At 40.2% G+C, this 14,898-nt stretch overlaps 2 protein-coding genes across 4 annotated transcripts in view; one reads left to right on the top strand and one right to left on the bottom strand.

Annotated features, from left to right (window-relative positions):
• Positions 1-385: 385 nt before the first annotated feature.
• Positions 386-14,898, bottom strand: part of ntrk2b (neurotrophic tyrosine kinase, receptor, type 2b) — a 17,600-nt gene continuing 3,087 nt past the window's right edge. The window contains exons 3-17 of one of the 2 annotated variants that reach the window (XM_077585694.1): positions 14,600-14,671; positions 13,875-13,943; positions 13,536-13,687; positions 13,256-13,392; positions 12,266-12,398; positions 10,826-11,134; positions 10,742-10,759; positions 9,568-9,602; positions 9,343-9,442; positions 8,061-8,249; positions 6,521-6,651; positions 6,266-6,438; positions 4,941-5,181; positions 3,942-4,100; positions 386-3,843 (exon numbers count right to left, since the gene is read on the bottom strand). In XM_077585694.1, coding sequence (XP_077441820.1) covers positions 3,658-3,843; positions 3,942-4,100; positions 4,941-5,181; positions 6,266-6,438; positions 6,521-6,651; positions 8,061-8,249; positions 9,343-9,442; positions 9,568-9,602; positions 10,742-10,759; positions 10,826-11,134; positions 12,266-12,398; positions 13,256-13,392; positions 13,536-13,687; positions 13,875-13,943; positions 14,600-14,671 — 2,104 coding nt within the window. In that variant the 3' untranslated portion in view covers positions 386-3,657. The remainder of the gene's footprint in view (positions 3,844-3,941; positions 4,101-4,940; positions 5,182-6,265; positions 6,439-6,520; positions 6,652-8,060; positions 8,250-9,342; positions 9,443-9,567; positions 9,603-10,741; positions 10,760-10,825; positions 11,135-12,265; positions 12,399-13,255; positions 13,393-13,535; positions 13,688-13,874; positions 13,944-14,599; positions 14,672-14,898) is intronic. The other variant, XM_077585697.1, reaches the window with a different exon arrangement.
• hnrpkl (heterogeneous nuclear ribonucleoprotein K, like) overlaps positions 5,540-14,898 on the top strand; it is a 26,132-nt gene continuing 16,773 nt past the window's right edge. The window contains exons 1-3 of one of the 2 annotated variants that reach the window (XM_077585699.1): positions 5,540-5,637; positions 8,077-8,277; positions 9,570-9,625. The gene's annotated coding sequence lies outside the window, so the exon portion shown is untranslated. The remainder of the gene's footprint in view (positions 5,638-8,076; positions 8,278-9,569; positions 9,626-14,898) is intronic. The other variant, XM_077585700.1, reaches the window with a different exon arrangement.

Here is a 14,898-nt window from a genome sequence, read left to right as displayed (position 1 = left end):
GTGTTGTCTAGAAGCAGCTGTTGCCCAAAATGAGGACGACCTTGAGGGTCTTGACCCCAGCATCCGGAACCAGCGGCCCTGTGCAAGGTGAGAAAGCCCCCCTCGTTCACTCACCCAGTAGGGGATAAGTCTTGTGATAACACTATAGGGGACACTCATACCCTGCAATGGCAGTTGTTCTTGTCACTCCTCACTAGTTATTGTTAGAAACAAAATGGAGGTCACAGAATGCCTTTGGCGACGTTACTTTTTTTTTTTTTTTTTGTGGGCGGTCAAATATTGAACGTCAAATTGGGAAACAATCTCAGTACTGCACTACTTTTATCAGGCTTTTGTGTGAAAGACCTTGAGTTAGTGTAAGCAAACATGACACGTACACTTCGCGTAAGACATACCACCTTTATTAAATGCACAGTATCACAAGGAACATCTCCATTAATTGTGGTTAAGCTACTCACATGATGCACAAAGCATTGGATTGATTGATTGATTTGATTGGTTAAAGCAAGGTTAAATCTGACACAGTCTTGCATCCGAGACACACACACAGTCGTGACTCGTATTTGCACGATAAGTAATATGAATCTGCACATTAATGAAAATGCCATTTTTATCCCTTTTACCACATATTTACAAAAACAATTATTATCCCCCACCCCAATCCCACATGATAGATTACATTCAAAAGAGGCCCCCAGCCTTCTCGATTACATTCAAAATAATATACTATTCATGATGCAAAGTCACAGTTATTCATCTGAAATAGGATTCCAAGAGGCTACAGTCAGTCAGAGGCCTTTTTATTTTTTTATTTTTTATTTTTTATCTCTTATTAAACTTCTCTGCGCCCCCGAAATTATGAGTGAAAAATAATTGAAAAGGATTGTATTTTCACCTGGATTATTATTCTCATGAGCACAAAGAAAATTCAAATGGTATTTACAGTGCATTAAGTATGTATTGCCAGTGGCCCAGAACGCGCGATACCTGCTGGAGTGTACTAGTAACGTAGCCTACGAGTTGTATACGCAAATATCCCAACTGTACAGGGCAGACACGTTAAAAACAACAAATACCTGTAAAGGTGCTTCTGCGATATTTTTCTCAAGTGCCTGCTTAACATAACTAAAAAATGCATTTGCAATCGCTTCTGTTTTCCCCTCTGAACATCGCTTATCATATAAATCGCTTTATCTTGGCCCAATCATCAGGTTTCCATCCAATTGTTTCGAATTTTTTAAGCAAATTTACTGAAAATGCGCAAAACGGACATGCGATGTATGCCCATCTGTTTTTCTTTTGCGAATATTGAGAGGAGACTCCGCCGCTGTAGGTGGCGCTGTACACCGTAGAAATGTGACCCACCCGTAGTTTGAAAAGAAAGAAGAAGAAGGCCAGGAAGCGACTGCGTCGTGCGATGACGTCGTATGAGTTTGCTTTGGCGATCCTTGATAAACCGCAACGTTTCGTTGCTGTTTTCCATCCATTACAAAAAGATTTGTGTTTCGTCATCCCTCCCAAACATACCTTACTTTATCATCCGACATTGCTTTGGGACTACAAACGTACGTGTAACGTAATATCCGGTCAAAACGTGCGATGTGTATCCGGTCTTTCCATCGGCAAAATTCTCATTTTCCCTTTTTTCCGATACGCTTCAAAATCCACTCCCTCTAACGCGTACAAACTTTTTTATTTATTTTTGTGCATTATGGACCCTTTTTTGAATTTCTAGCGTTTCCATTCAGTTTTATTTTCGCATTTCTTGAAAATTTGAAAAAAAAAAAGTGTGGGTGGATGGAAACCCAACTGTCTCAATTTATCAATTCGTATTATCGGCAAAATATTGCAAGCTCTGATCATGACAATCCTGCAGCCCCCCCCCCTTTATTACATCATTTCTGTACCGTTGGCGATATACCGTATCGTGAGTTATTCGGCGATCCCTGCCCACTTGGGAGAGAGATGCTGTCGTCAGAAACAGACAAAACGGACGACTAATCCCTCGCAGCGTATCAAAGCAAACACCCGATGCCGTAAAAATTGAGATGACATCGGAGCAATCCGACCGGACGCTCAATTAGAAGTGCTTTGCGGCCGTGCCGGGACATCATTGATACGTAATTGCTTTGATCTTATCTGCAAAAAAAAACTTTCTGATATTACTTTTGTAAACCGATTTAGACTTGATGACATAGAGCCACAAAAAAAAGACAATGCTGCTGGTGAACTGGAAAAGATGAGATCAGTAAAAATATAAAATAAGCTGTGCTATTCTTTTTTTTGGGGGGGGGGGGGCGAGAGGCACAGCTCAATATCTCAACACCTGTGTGCTTTTAGTACATGGAATAATACAATTGCTGAAAGCACTCCTGACAACACTGAAAACACCACACGGTCGTCGTATATGGAATGGCCAGTTTGTGGAAACGTATTTACAGGGAAATATGACATCATTGACGGGGAGCGGGAGGCTGAGAGGGGGACCAAACGCTAATAAATGCAGTCGTCTCCTTGCTCGAGTAGAGGGTGGTGTTAGTATATGCACTTTTTTTCTCAATGGACATCCATTGAAATATTTCATGTATTTTAATCTGTAAAACAGTAATGGTGCTTTGGTAACTTTTTCCACATTAAGGTTTATCATATTTATAATAATTATATATCAGTATGATATCTATTTGTATGTTCATTTTAACTGAAGTTGAACATACCAAATATGGTTCAGTGCGCTAAACGGGGTTATAAAAAATCCATTCCAGTTTTTACTCACTATATAATATATTGTATCATATATTATCTAGTGTTCCATTATATTTAATGCTCATTTTTAATAGTCTTTACCAAGGTGATTGGACTCCATTTTAATCTACCAAATATGCTGCAATATAAAATGCTTTAAAAAAAAAAGACTGTATATAAGATTAGAATTATAAATAACAATAAACATAATGATAAAAAATACAGTAATTAATAAGAATTCTATATACTTTATGGATTTAAGTAGAACTACAATTGCAGGAAAAAAATAAACAAAGACAGGTAAATATCTATTAGAATTATATAATTACATGTAAGACAAATAAATAAATAAAAATGTCTTGCAAATATATTCCTATATTTTTGAAGCTTTTAATTTGAAATGTACAGTATTTGTCACATACATGGGCTGTGCAGAAATTTTTGAAAATTTGTCAAAGTAAGCCTTTGTTTAAAACAAGCCTCGTTCTATAATTTTGTTGGACTGAAATAAAAATGAATTTGCTCAATTTTAATGCGTATTAGAATATGTGTGTGTGTGTGTGTTTTCCTGTCTCTGACATTTTACGCTAAATAAAAAAAAACAATATGATAAAGAGGAGAAAGCGCAATCTTGCACGCATGTAAAATACGCTTTTAAGATAAAATCGCATTCCGCCAAAAAAGTCTGCTTTTAGTCACATGGCCCAGAATGCATTGCAAACCTGCCTGCTACTGTACGCACGGCGAGGGAACTTAAAGCAAATATGAGTCCCGAATTTAAGGCTTTTTCTTAACGCACTGACAACAGTTAACATTTACACGCCCACTAACTGTACACGGCCGCGCGCCTTCCCCCTCCCTCACACGCACACACGCACACACGTACTGTACATCAGGCCGTAGTGGCAAATCACCTCAGCCCAGTATGTCCAGGTAGACGGGGGAGGCCTTGGCGAGGCTCTGGAGCATGGCGTGGATCTCCTTGATGTTGAGCCTCGTGTAGGGCTCCCTTTGCCAGCAGCCAAGCATCAGGTCGTAAACCTCCTTGGGGCAGGTGCGCGGCCGCTGGAGCACGCGGCCCTGCGTGATGCACTCGATCACCTGCCATCAAAAGTGAGTTGCGGCTCAAATGGCAAGTCCAAAGTTCCTCGTACAAAAGAAAAAAAAAACCCGTTTGTGACTATTAAGACAGGACTGACCTCGTTGTTGGAGAGCTGGTACCAGGGCTGCTTGCCGTAGGTGAAGATCTCCCAGAGGACCACGCCCAGGCTCCACACGTCGCTCTCGGTGGTGAAGCGGCGGTACATGATGCTCTCCGGGGGCATCCAGCGGATGGGCAGCATCGTGTGGCCGCCCACCTGCGCCAAGAACGCAAAAAAGAAAAAGAAAAAAAAAAGCAAGTTTGAAAAGATGCCAACAAGTTTGCTGCATGGTTGAAGGTGGCTGTTACAAGTTTTGTTCTGACTAAAAGTTATGAGGTAGATGCCACGCACTACCGACTTCCGGGTTTTATACATCAGCGCCGTTTCCAGCCTCTTCTGGCCGCGTTCCAACACTCGCACCCCAACTCCTACGCCCCCCAACCGCGCGCTCCCGCTCATCGGCGGGAGGGCGTCTCGGCTATCTAAAATGCTTCGGACACTGAGACAGACACTACACACTCGCAGCCTCGCACCCGTCGACGGGAACGCGCAACCGAGAGGCACAAAGGCGGTAGCGCAAGTACTGGGACGCGGCCCACACGTCGCAATACGGAAACGGAAGCAAAGTTGATGGGTGAAAACCCGAAGGTCGGAAGTCCATTGACACCACAAGACGGCAGCAAAGCACTATACTTGTACCACCAGATGGCGCCATAGCAATATTTTTGCAACCTTTTTGTTTGGTATTGTTCCGTAAGATGTTTCTAATGTAAAATATGTGCCTTGCCTCAATAAAGGTTGGTAAACTCTGTCATATAGATGAAGCTATTCTAAAGGAAGTGTAATCCCCTCATAGCCTTACAGTCACAGGATAATCAGCGTCCCTTTTAACTCTCCATGAAGGCGTCTTTATAATATGAAAAATGAGGAATGTGCTCAATTTTTGCTCTCTTGGCCCTCATTACCATAGAGACTAATCCATATATGCAGATCGCGTCATTTGCATATAAATGGCGTCAAAATGAAAACGAACGTTGTGAATATAAATGTACTGACTCTGTAGTAGTCAGTGCTGTAGACGTCTCTGGACATGCCAAAGTCTCCGATCTTGACCAGCAGGTTCTCGCCCACCAGGCAGTTCCTGGTGGCCAGGTCTCTGTGCACAAAGTGCTGCGACGCCAGGTAGACCATCCCGGCGGCGATCTGCTGCGCGATGTGCAGCATCTGCGACTGCGTCAGCTCCACCAGGATGCTGTGCTGCCCGTCCGCCATCAGCACCGCGTCCGGACCGTGGGACCTGCGTGGCATTGATAGTAAGTTAGCAATAAAAAGTTAAGATTAAAAAAAATGAACACAAATTAAATGAATATTCCTAATTTAAAAATAAATAAATACAAGTTGAGTGGTAAACAACAACAAAGTAAAAAAAAAAGAAATAAATAAGAGAAAGTCAAGCCATAAAGGTAAAAATTTAGCAAAGGTGTGCCAAAATTTCAATTCCCATAAGAAAAAAATATTTATTTTATACTAAATGGACGAGTTGCCCTTGTTTGTGCGTGCTTTTTATTGGGAGCGGTGTTCATGTTGTATACAATTTGGCCACTTGGGGGCAGTGTGGTTCCGCGCGTTCAGATACACTCTTTGCCAGTAGCCACATAAAAGAGTAGAAGGAAAAGTTATTTTGTGATCTCAAGTTGTTGTTTTTTGTTTTTGTTGATGTTTTGCTCCGTAGGAAGAGCATATGCCTGTGACTGTGAGTAATGTTAAGATGCTTTTCTGTATACATACTTGCAGAGTTTTGTTTGAATAGCTTTTTTTCCCCAGTGATAAAAGTGCCGCGATTAGCGCGCTAATTAGCGTAAGCGAGTCAATGGCGCTTTCTATTGTGCGTTAGCCTTGAGCTAGCTGCGTTCGGGAAACAAGCTAAAACTGTTTCGTTTTACAGTCAACCTCGACTGAAGTGTAATAAACAGCTTGAAAACAGCAACATTAGACTCTTTTTGAGGGACTGTTGGCTATCTGCCAACCTCTGTCTGCTCAGGGAGGGCAGAATATACTATAAAAGCTATTCAATTTATAGTTATCTATATAGAGTAGCAGTTGTGGTCCACACTGTTTTTGTGGAGAAGGGCACTTTCCTTACAATTCAAAACGTTTAATAAATTAAAAGTCACTTTAATGTCTTCATTTGTCATTGTGCAGAAACCATTGTCAAGCTAATCATTTTGAATCGAAAATCGATTCCGAATCGAGCCGCAGAACCAAAAATCAGAATCGAATCGCACCGTGAGACAGTCAAACATTCCCTCACCTAAAATTTACAAACTTTTTTTTCTGACAGTGTGGATTTGTGGGAAAAGTTAGAATTTTTGCTCTCTTACCTGAGGAACTTGTTGAGGTCTCCGTGCTTCATGTACTCAAAAACCATGATGAGCGGGTCGCTGTCCACGCACACGCCGTAGAAGGTTACGATGTGCTGGTGCTGCAGGTTGGTGAGCAGCTCCGCCTCCCGGTAGAAGTCGGCACGGCCGCTTTCGCTGGCCTCCTTCAGCGTCTATCCGCGCACGCACGAGCAGGAATCCATAAAGAAGCGTCGCGTATTGATTGTCGATCCTTACCCAAGACGCTTCCTGTACCTTGACGGCCACGTGGATCTTTTCATGGTCGGGTGTCAGGTTGTAGCACTCGGCCAGGAAGACCTTGCCGAAGGCGCCCTCGCCCAGCTCGCGCTTCAGCACGATGTTGTGTCTCTTGATGTGCTGCACGACTGCGGTTAGGACACAAAATATACAAGATTATTAAAATTATGGGCAGTATTGTAAAAAAATATTTTTCCCTCACACCAGTTTTTTTATACTAGACTAACTACAAATATGTTGGCATGTTAATTCATTCGAAGTCCTTTGGGTTTTTGCGACTTTGTCACAAACAAACAAAAAACTTTTGCAAATAAACTACAGTTTAATTAGACGTTTTTCTCAGAGGATAAAGAATATATACCTTTGAATATTGTTATATTGTCTGCCTAAATGTGTTGCTTAAGCCGTTTGTGTACAAATATCCATTGATATTTGAGTGAACTCCCTGCGGCAATTGATGCTATTTTTTAGCCTAATAATCATCACGATTACTTTGGGAATAATTGAAATCACGATTATTCAAACGATTGTTTTTTGGTACAAAACAAGAAAATGTTGAAGCATTAAGAAAAAAATAGAAACACTATAATTATGTAAGTTCCTTTCGGACCAAACTGAATTTATAATAATATTTATTTATGTATTTATTTATTTATATATGTTGGCAAAAACTTGAAGTTGGAGTGCAGCATGTGCACTGTTGCAGTAAGACGATCATTTATTCTTTGGTACAAAACAAGAAAATGTTTAAACAAAATTTAATAAATTAGTTATTTAAAAAAAAAAAAAGAAGAAGGTGTAACTCTATACATTTAAACAACTCAAAAATTAGTATTAATAATCCTTATTTTTAACGATTATGTTGATTTTGTAATTGTGGAGTGTAATAATTTATATTGTAATTGAATTTCGATTAATTGCACAGCTCATCTACCACGTTTTGCATTATGCATTATCATTAAGATAGCATACCTTTCAAAAGATTGTTTATTCCCCCAATTTTGTTTCTTTTAAAAACATTTTTTTTTAGTTATTATTTTTTTTTTAAATGCATCATTTATTATACACTTATTTAGACACCTAAAATATTGTTATGTATTTGGCTCTATGTTATTGTTGATGATTTTTTTGGGTTAATTTATTGTTAATCAATGTGCAGTACAGTCATTCCTAAATGTTTTAAGTATGTTTACATAATTATTTTTTTTGTTTTGGTTGCTATCTATCTTTTTATATTATTTTTATGAACATGTCAACATTATTTAAAAGCTTTTTTTTCACAGTGGGAAATTGTTTGATTTTTTCACCTTTTTTCAAAGTGTAACGTTAGGCCAACGATATTTTAACGTTGGTCATAACGATGGTTCTTATAGAATAAAGTATATTTTTTTGGGTTGTAGTCATTTTTAGAACCATTACTGTCCAGTATTTAATTCCACAATTTTTTGTAGTCTCCTGCATCCGGCATCGATCCCCACTCCACTCAAAAGGATTTATTTGAAAAGGTAGCGGATAATCAGATCTGGCGGTAACTCACACGTGTCTGGTTTCAGCATGCTGCCGGAGTTGCCGAAGTATTGCGGGTTCTCGATGACTGGGATCTTGGTCATGCCGATGATGACGGCGTCGGGCGCCATCTCGGACGACGACGGCGTGTTGTTGCCGTTGGAGACGTGGTGGAGGGGGCTGGCCGAGTCATCGTCGTTGCTGATGACCGACGAGGAGCCTGGCGACATGAGGACGAAAGGGGGAGGGTGAGTGTGTAGTGAGTAGAATACTGTAATTGAATTGCACCAGGCCATTAGCGCATTAGCATTTTTTTTTTTGAACAATAATGTTTTCACATTATTTACAACAAAAAAATATATGGAAAATGTAAAGGTGAATGTGATCGGTAACAAGAAACATTATTTGACATTTGTAAAAAAAAAAAGTTGTAGGATAGATGTTAAATAAATACAGAAGCGTATTGCATTCACTTGAAAAAAAAAAAACAACTGTGACAAATTTTTTGGGGGAGCTTTGTTTTTTTGAGTTTTTTTTTCTCATTTTCTGTTTTTCGGAATATTTTTTTCTGTTTTACTGAAAAAAATATAAAAATATTCAGAGAAACAGGCCGGGAAAAAAATTCTGAAAAACAGGAGGAAAAATTACTCAGAAAAACAGAGGAAAGACATATTTGAAAAAAACTGGAACAAAAATATTCCCAAAAACTAGAAAAAAAATGATTAAAAAAGACGGGAATTTTTTTTGTGTTCTGTTTTTTGGATTATATTTTTTTAACCTCAAGTGACTAATAGCAGAAGCGGACACTTTCCCGCATACCTCCATATGCAATAAGATGGTCATGTTTACTTACTGGCTCTCAATAAAGGAATGAATGTCTATACTGTATTGTGGTTTGTTCTCTAATCTCTGAGGGAAAACCCTTTAAAAATATTCAGAAAAACAGAAAAAAATATTCAGAAAATCAGAAAAATAATTATTTTATAAAACAGGAAAAATTACACTGAAAAATAGAAAAAAAATATTCAGAAAAACAGGAAATTATTTTTTTTAAACAGAAAAAAGTACTCAAAAAATAGGGGAAAAAATATTCAATAAAACAGAAAAAAATACTCAAAAAAAGCCTCCCCCCGAAAATTAGTCAGAAACAGGACTTTTTTATTTTTTCAAGTGAATGCAATACGCTTCCGTAAATAATAACATTACAATTGGATGAACAATTTAAAGCCATATGATTTTTTTTGTTTTTTGCTTGAGAAAAATAAATAAATAACGGAACACATTTTAATTCAATAAAAGAAAGGCAAGTTCACCTTTAATTCCAAACTTGGAGTTTCTTCCATATTTGAGAATGATCACCATGAGAACACAGCCCATTAATGCCACGCCAGCGATTCCCACCACTACATAAACCTGGGGTGGGGGAAAAAAAAAATAAAAAATTGCAACTGTAACAGCGGATGGCCATTCGACAAAACTTTCCTGATGGCCTACTGGGGGAAATTAATGTAATTTTGAATAGCTTGCTTCTCACTTACAGCAATGCTGTCATCAATTGGCGGCAGTGGCGAGTCTGGAAGCGAGCAGAATTTCATTGTGAGTCATTAAAAGTCACATAATATCATATATTTTTTTCCTTGTTGATTCATTTTGGTGAAAGAAATACAAAATGTAAACAGTTCAGACTTGTCATAATTTTTCAGAATAAATAAATAGGTAAAAAGAGAAGGTGAAAAGGATGACAAAATAAAAAAAATATAGTCAATACCCACCAAAAACTATCCATTTTGATTTTACAGTAAATAAATATCAAATATGATAATAAGATGATGTATCACATTTTACATGCCTAAAAAATGTAGTAAGAATTACACAGGACAAAATTATATTTTGAAAGGATTGTTAAAAAAAAAGAAGGTGATTTGCATTTAGCTGCTTAGCTCAAATTAGCTTAGCACATTTGGAAGACCGCATTTTTCTCAAGATGTTGTGCATGGAATTGCACCTTGAGAAAAGAAAACTCCAGTGAACTTAATATAAATAAACTTTAGGCTTAAGTTTGTTAAAAAAAAAAAAAAACTACAATAAAATAAGAACCAGGCTGCCAGCCTTAAAAGGCCTCCTCTGCCCAAATTTGTACCGCCTGATCTGCCTTATGTAACCTTTTGTTTGAGGGGAAATCAAGTCAAAATTTCTCCTGACAATATGTTCGATGCAGCCCCACTAACCTAAAACACAGTATTCTGATTAATGTGTTTGTGGAATATGAACTAAGCAGCATAATCCACCCGGGGCGGCCATTTTGCCACTTGCTGCACAGTACCTAGCTTTTTAATAAAAGGGAAAGCCTGGTTATTTTTTTTCTTTTTCTTTTTTTTACAGTTAACGGGTTGGTTAAATCGACTTAACTAGTGGTTAAAGATATAACCGAGTTTTGAACAACCCTATTTGTTTTCAAACATTTATTTAGGTCCAACTAAACCTTATTAACGGAATGCCCACCTCTGATTTTAAAATGTTCTTATTTATATGTAATGTTCTCTGCTTTGGATAATGTTACAATTGCTACAATACAACAGAACAAAAATAGAAAATGTCCTACCAGTGTCTGGACATTTGAAGACGGGCAGCAGCAGAAGTCGAGAATACAGCATTGTGAATTCAAAACACTCATACAGGAACTATAAACATGCAGTCGGCAAGGTGACTTACAGTAGTAGTTAAGATCTTCTTCAGCATATGAGACAAAATTAAAGTTAGCGGGAAAAATGGAAGATGAGCGTTAATTGGGCGCACCTGTGTGATCGTAGGGCGGGTCGATGAACTGCGCCGCCACCATTTTCTCGTCGCGGCCGTATCGGTTCTTGGCCACCAGGCGGTAGATGCCGTTGTGGATGTGGGTGGGGTTGACCAGCTGCAGGCAGCCGTGATACTCGCTCTTGGTGGACTGGTGGATCCTGGTCCGGATGTAGTCCTCCTGCTCCTCCAGCGTCGCGTTCTCGAAGTACCACTGCAGGTCCGGCTTGGGGTTGCCTGTCATGCTGAAGGGGATGCACCAGTGGTGTTCCTTCTCCGGTGCCAGCAGCTGCTGGATGATGGGGGCGACTGACGGGACGAGCGGTTGCAGGGGGGGTTGGGGGAGCGGTTGGCAAGTCAAAGACCGGGGAGGGAGGAGCGGTCCGAAGGAAAAACAACATTGAAAGGCTGAGAGAGGACATGTTGTTTCGGAGGTGTCGTGTACGGAGACAAACGATACAACTGGAATGGAGACTTACATTAGCACCAGCTAATATTAGCTTTTGGGGGATGTCAAATAGTATAGACTAGTATAGGCCAAGAGTGGAAATAATGCTTTTAGATAAACATTAGCACAAGCTAACAGGGACAATGTTTTTAATGGCCATATTAGCAATTGCTAACAGTGGCTACTTTTGGGAAGTTGCTGACTAATGACTGTGGTGACAAATGTTAGCACTTGCTAACAGTGGTTATGTTGATGATAGTTATCGAAGATACAAATGTTAGATGAGCAGATATTGGAAAGTAGCTTTGTTGTTGGTGTGATTGAAGATGCAGACTGTCATTAGCATTAGTTGATAGTGGCTAAGTTCTGCGTTACTGCGTATGGAGACAAATCATGGCACCGGCTAAACCTTCTCAATGACCTTTTCATATTTCTAAACAAAGGTACTTCCTGGTGGCAAACATTTAGTACCTACAGCTGACATGAACTGAAAAGGATGGCAAAAGAGTAGCCATCGCTAAAGGGACAGATGTTTTCTTAGGTTTGTCTAAAATGTTTGATTTGTGATCTTTTTATTAGCTTAACCTGCCTGCTAATGGTAGCCAATTAGCTAGTAACCTAATGCTCACGTAAGCTCGGTCTGAGTTTCCACCACATTAATTTTTTTAATCAACTTATCCATTGAAATGTCAACCATAGCCAGCGTTTAATGGTCTATATAGACAAACGTTAGCATGAGCTAGCAGTAGCTTTGTTACTGAGCATGGCGACAAACAACCTCACGGTGAACAATGGGAGAGGAAACACGTGGAACCAGAGGACGGCGTGGCTTTACAGGAGGAAGAGTTATGGACAGGAAACCACATCAAGTCAATAAGATCAACGGAGGCAGTGATGAAAACAAAATGAGCAGCCCTTCTGCTGCTTCCACTTGGAAACCAAACAACAACATTTGTAAAGCTGGAGGTGCTCGCGTGCTAATGCGTGCTTACAAAGGATGTTGAGCTGCAGCGTGGCCTCCGTCTGACCCACCATGTTCTCGGCGGTGCACGTGATCACCAACCCGTTGTCCTCGGAGGAGAGGTTGGTTAGGGTGAGCCTGTTCTCCGTCTCTATGAGGTCAGTCTGGACACATAGGATAGCATGGTGGCTGGTAAACAATAGCCAAAAAAGATACTAGTTCGCCTCAAGCTGGGTTGGCCAGGTTAAAATGCTAACTCTTTGAATTTCCCCCCTTAAAGATTAAATTGCGTCATTAGCATCACTCTCTATACACATAGCTTCACATAAAGCGTTAGTTTATGTCACTGTGTTGAATTTATGATAGCTTTTTCAGCAAACACCCCATTTTTAAATAGGACAAATTAGCCTAGCCTGGACTATTTTTACTTGTGGATTTATACGCGGTTTGGTGCCCTACTGAGTATTTATGTCAGTAGGTTGCAGTCTGTCTAGTGCAGCACCGCTTTCCCCAACACCCGCTTGGTCCGTAAATAAAAATAGGGTTGATGAATAATCCCCATTTATCATGTCGCTCCTATGACTTTGTTGAAAAACAGTCTTTTGACACAGTTGAGGAATCCCTATACAGTATCCAGTACCGGTACCAGATTTGAGGCAATGTCTACCAGTTTGTCATGCGAAACTTAAAACAACAACAAAAAAAAAGGCAGTTCAGCTTGTAATACTGACGATGACGGAAGGGTGTCCCGACTGTTGACGATTGACAAATGGCGGACGCTCAAAATTAATTGACGCGCCCACCTTTGTTAATCACTAAAAACTTCAGTGGGTTTCCGGTGGATCCTATTTGTGCGGTAGATGATACGGTGTTGAATATCGGCGGGTCGAAGCCGCGTCTTGAAAAATTTGACATGTGCTGGACTCCACTGTAAACCCTGGAGAATGAAACCTTAGACCTTTGAGAAATGAGCACGAAGCCTCATTGGAGCTGGTCGGCTTATCAGATTAGACCGGCTCACCTCATGCTGCGAGAAGATCATGTCCAGGTTCCACCGGATCTCCGGAGACGGCGAGCCCGAGGCGTTGCACAACGCATTCACGTCGCCGCCCTGCATCTCTGTCACCACCGTGGGGGTGACCTCTACTTGAGGAACCACTGCGGGACACAAGGAGATGGTCTTAAATAGCCCAGCGATCGGTGGGGCCATGGGGGGGAAACTGTAAACCCCCCATCGATCGCTCTCCGGACTTTCAGGAAGCTTGCGCCACGTTGCCTATTTTAACGTGGTTTCACATTACCGCAGTCAGGCGGAGTGAGCGTGGCGAAGGCTTTCGTTGCTCCTTGCTCGTCCTTGCATTGCAGATCTTGGCTGTCGGGTTCCTCTTGGATCCTCAGTTTGATCCAGAGGTTCTCGCAGACGCAGTCCAGAGGGTTTCCGGACAGCAGGAGACTAAAAGACAATCAATATTTAATGTAGTTGTTTTTTAGGATACACGTGGTAGCTGCGTTGACTTATTTGGATTATGAAAGGTTCTTTTGAAAAAAATCTTGAAGGTGTCACTGGACCCAAAAAGTTTGAGAACCCTCTTAGTTTGATGAGATGCGGAAGCAAATAGCATTTGAAGAGCGGGCCTTACGATTGAGAAATGTTATAGTTCTGAAAGGTCCTCCATGATAGTGTTGACAGGTTGTTGTCTCGCAAATTCCTAAAAGACAAAATACCACGTCAGGCCACTCGTATGAAGTATTAAATTATGTTAAAGGGTAGCTAGCTAGCTAGCTAGCTACTGTGTCTGTCTCTCTATCCACAGGGGAGACAAAAGTACCACACAAAAAAAGGCGACTCGTATGAAGCATTAAATTATGTTAAAGGGTAGCTAGCTAGCTAACTAGCTACTGTCTCTGTCTTTCTATCCACAGGGGAGACAAAAGTACAAAAGTATAGTACCGGTAGTAGTGCTAGTAGAAGGAGAAGTAGTAGTGGTAAAGTATCTAGCTAATTAGCTATCTAAAGTGGGTAACAACAACATTAATAGTAGCAGAAATGGTATTGTCAATTGTAGGAATAACAGTACAGTAAAAGTAATAGTTGGCAGAATTTGTATAAGTACTGTAGTAGAGTACAAGTAGTTGTAGCTGAAGTAGAAATACAAGTAGTTGGAATATAAATCGGTTATGATGTTTTGTTTTGGGGGGTTTTCACACTACACTGAGCTCTGCATTAACCATATACAGATCAGGCTCAGGACTGTCTGGAATGGTGCGGAAATATAATTCTTTGGTATGTTTTGATGATGACAGCTTTAAACTGTGAAACAAATGCGTAAGATATTGCCTTGAAATGGGATGCATGGCTGCTTACACGTATTGAAGTCTTGAATTGTTGTAAAAGGCATCCGGGGATATGAACGTCAACCTGGTCCTGGTCACTGTTCTGTAGGAAGTCACAGCTTTGGTCAGATGAGCCCAGCAAAGTACCACGATGCCCTAATCGCCACATACTGTTTCCGAATACATTGGTGCCTTGAGATAAAAGTTTATTTCATTCTGTGACCATGCTCCTAATTCAAAACAATGGTTTCTCAAATAGTCAATACCCACATTTTTTTAGGCAGATAATTCAAGCACTCAATAATATTGTACTTTTACAAAAGAAGTAGG

The sequence above is a fragment of the Vanacampus margaritifer genome, chromosome 14, assembly GCF_051991255.1.
Source record: "Vanacampus margaritifer isolate UIUO_Vmar chromosome 14, RoL_Vmar_1.0, whole genome shotgun sequence".
Classification (NCBI taxonomy): Eukaryota; Metazoa; Chordata; class Actinopteri; order Syngnathiformes; family Syngnathidae; genus Vanacampus; species Vanacampus margaritifer.
The sequence above is the reverse complement of the archived record's forward strand: the minus strand, read 5'-3'. Positions and strand labels throughout refer to the sequence as shown.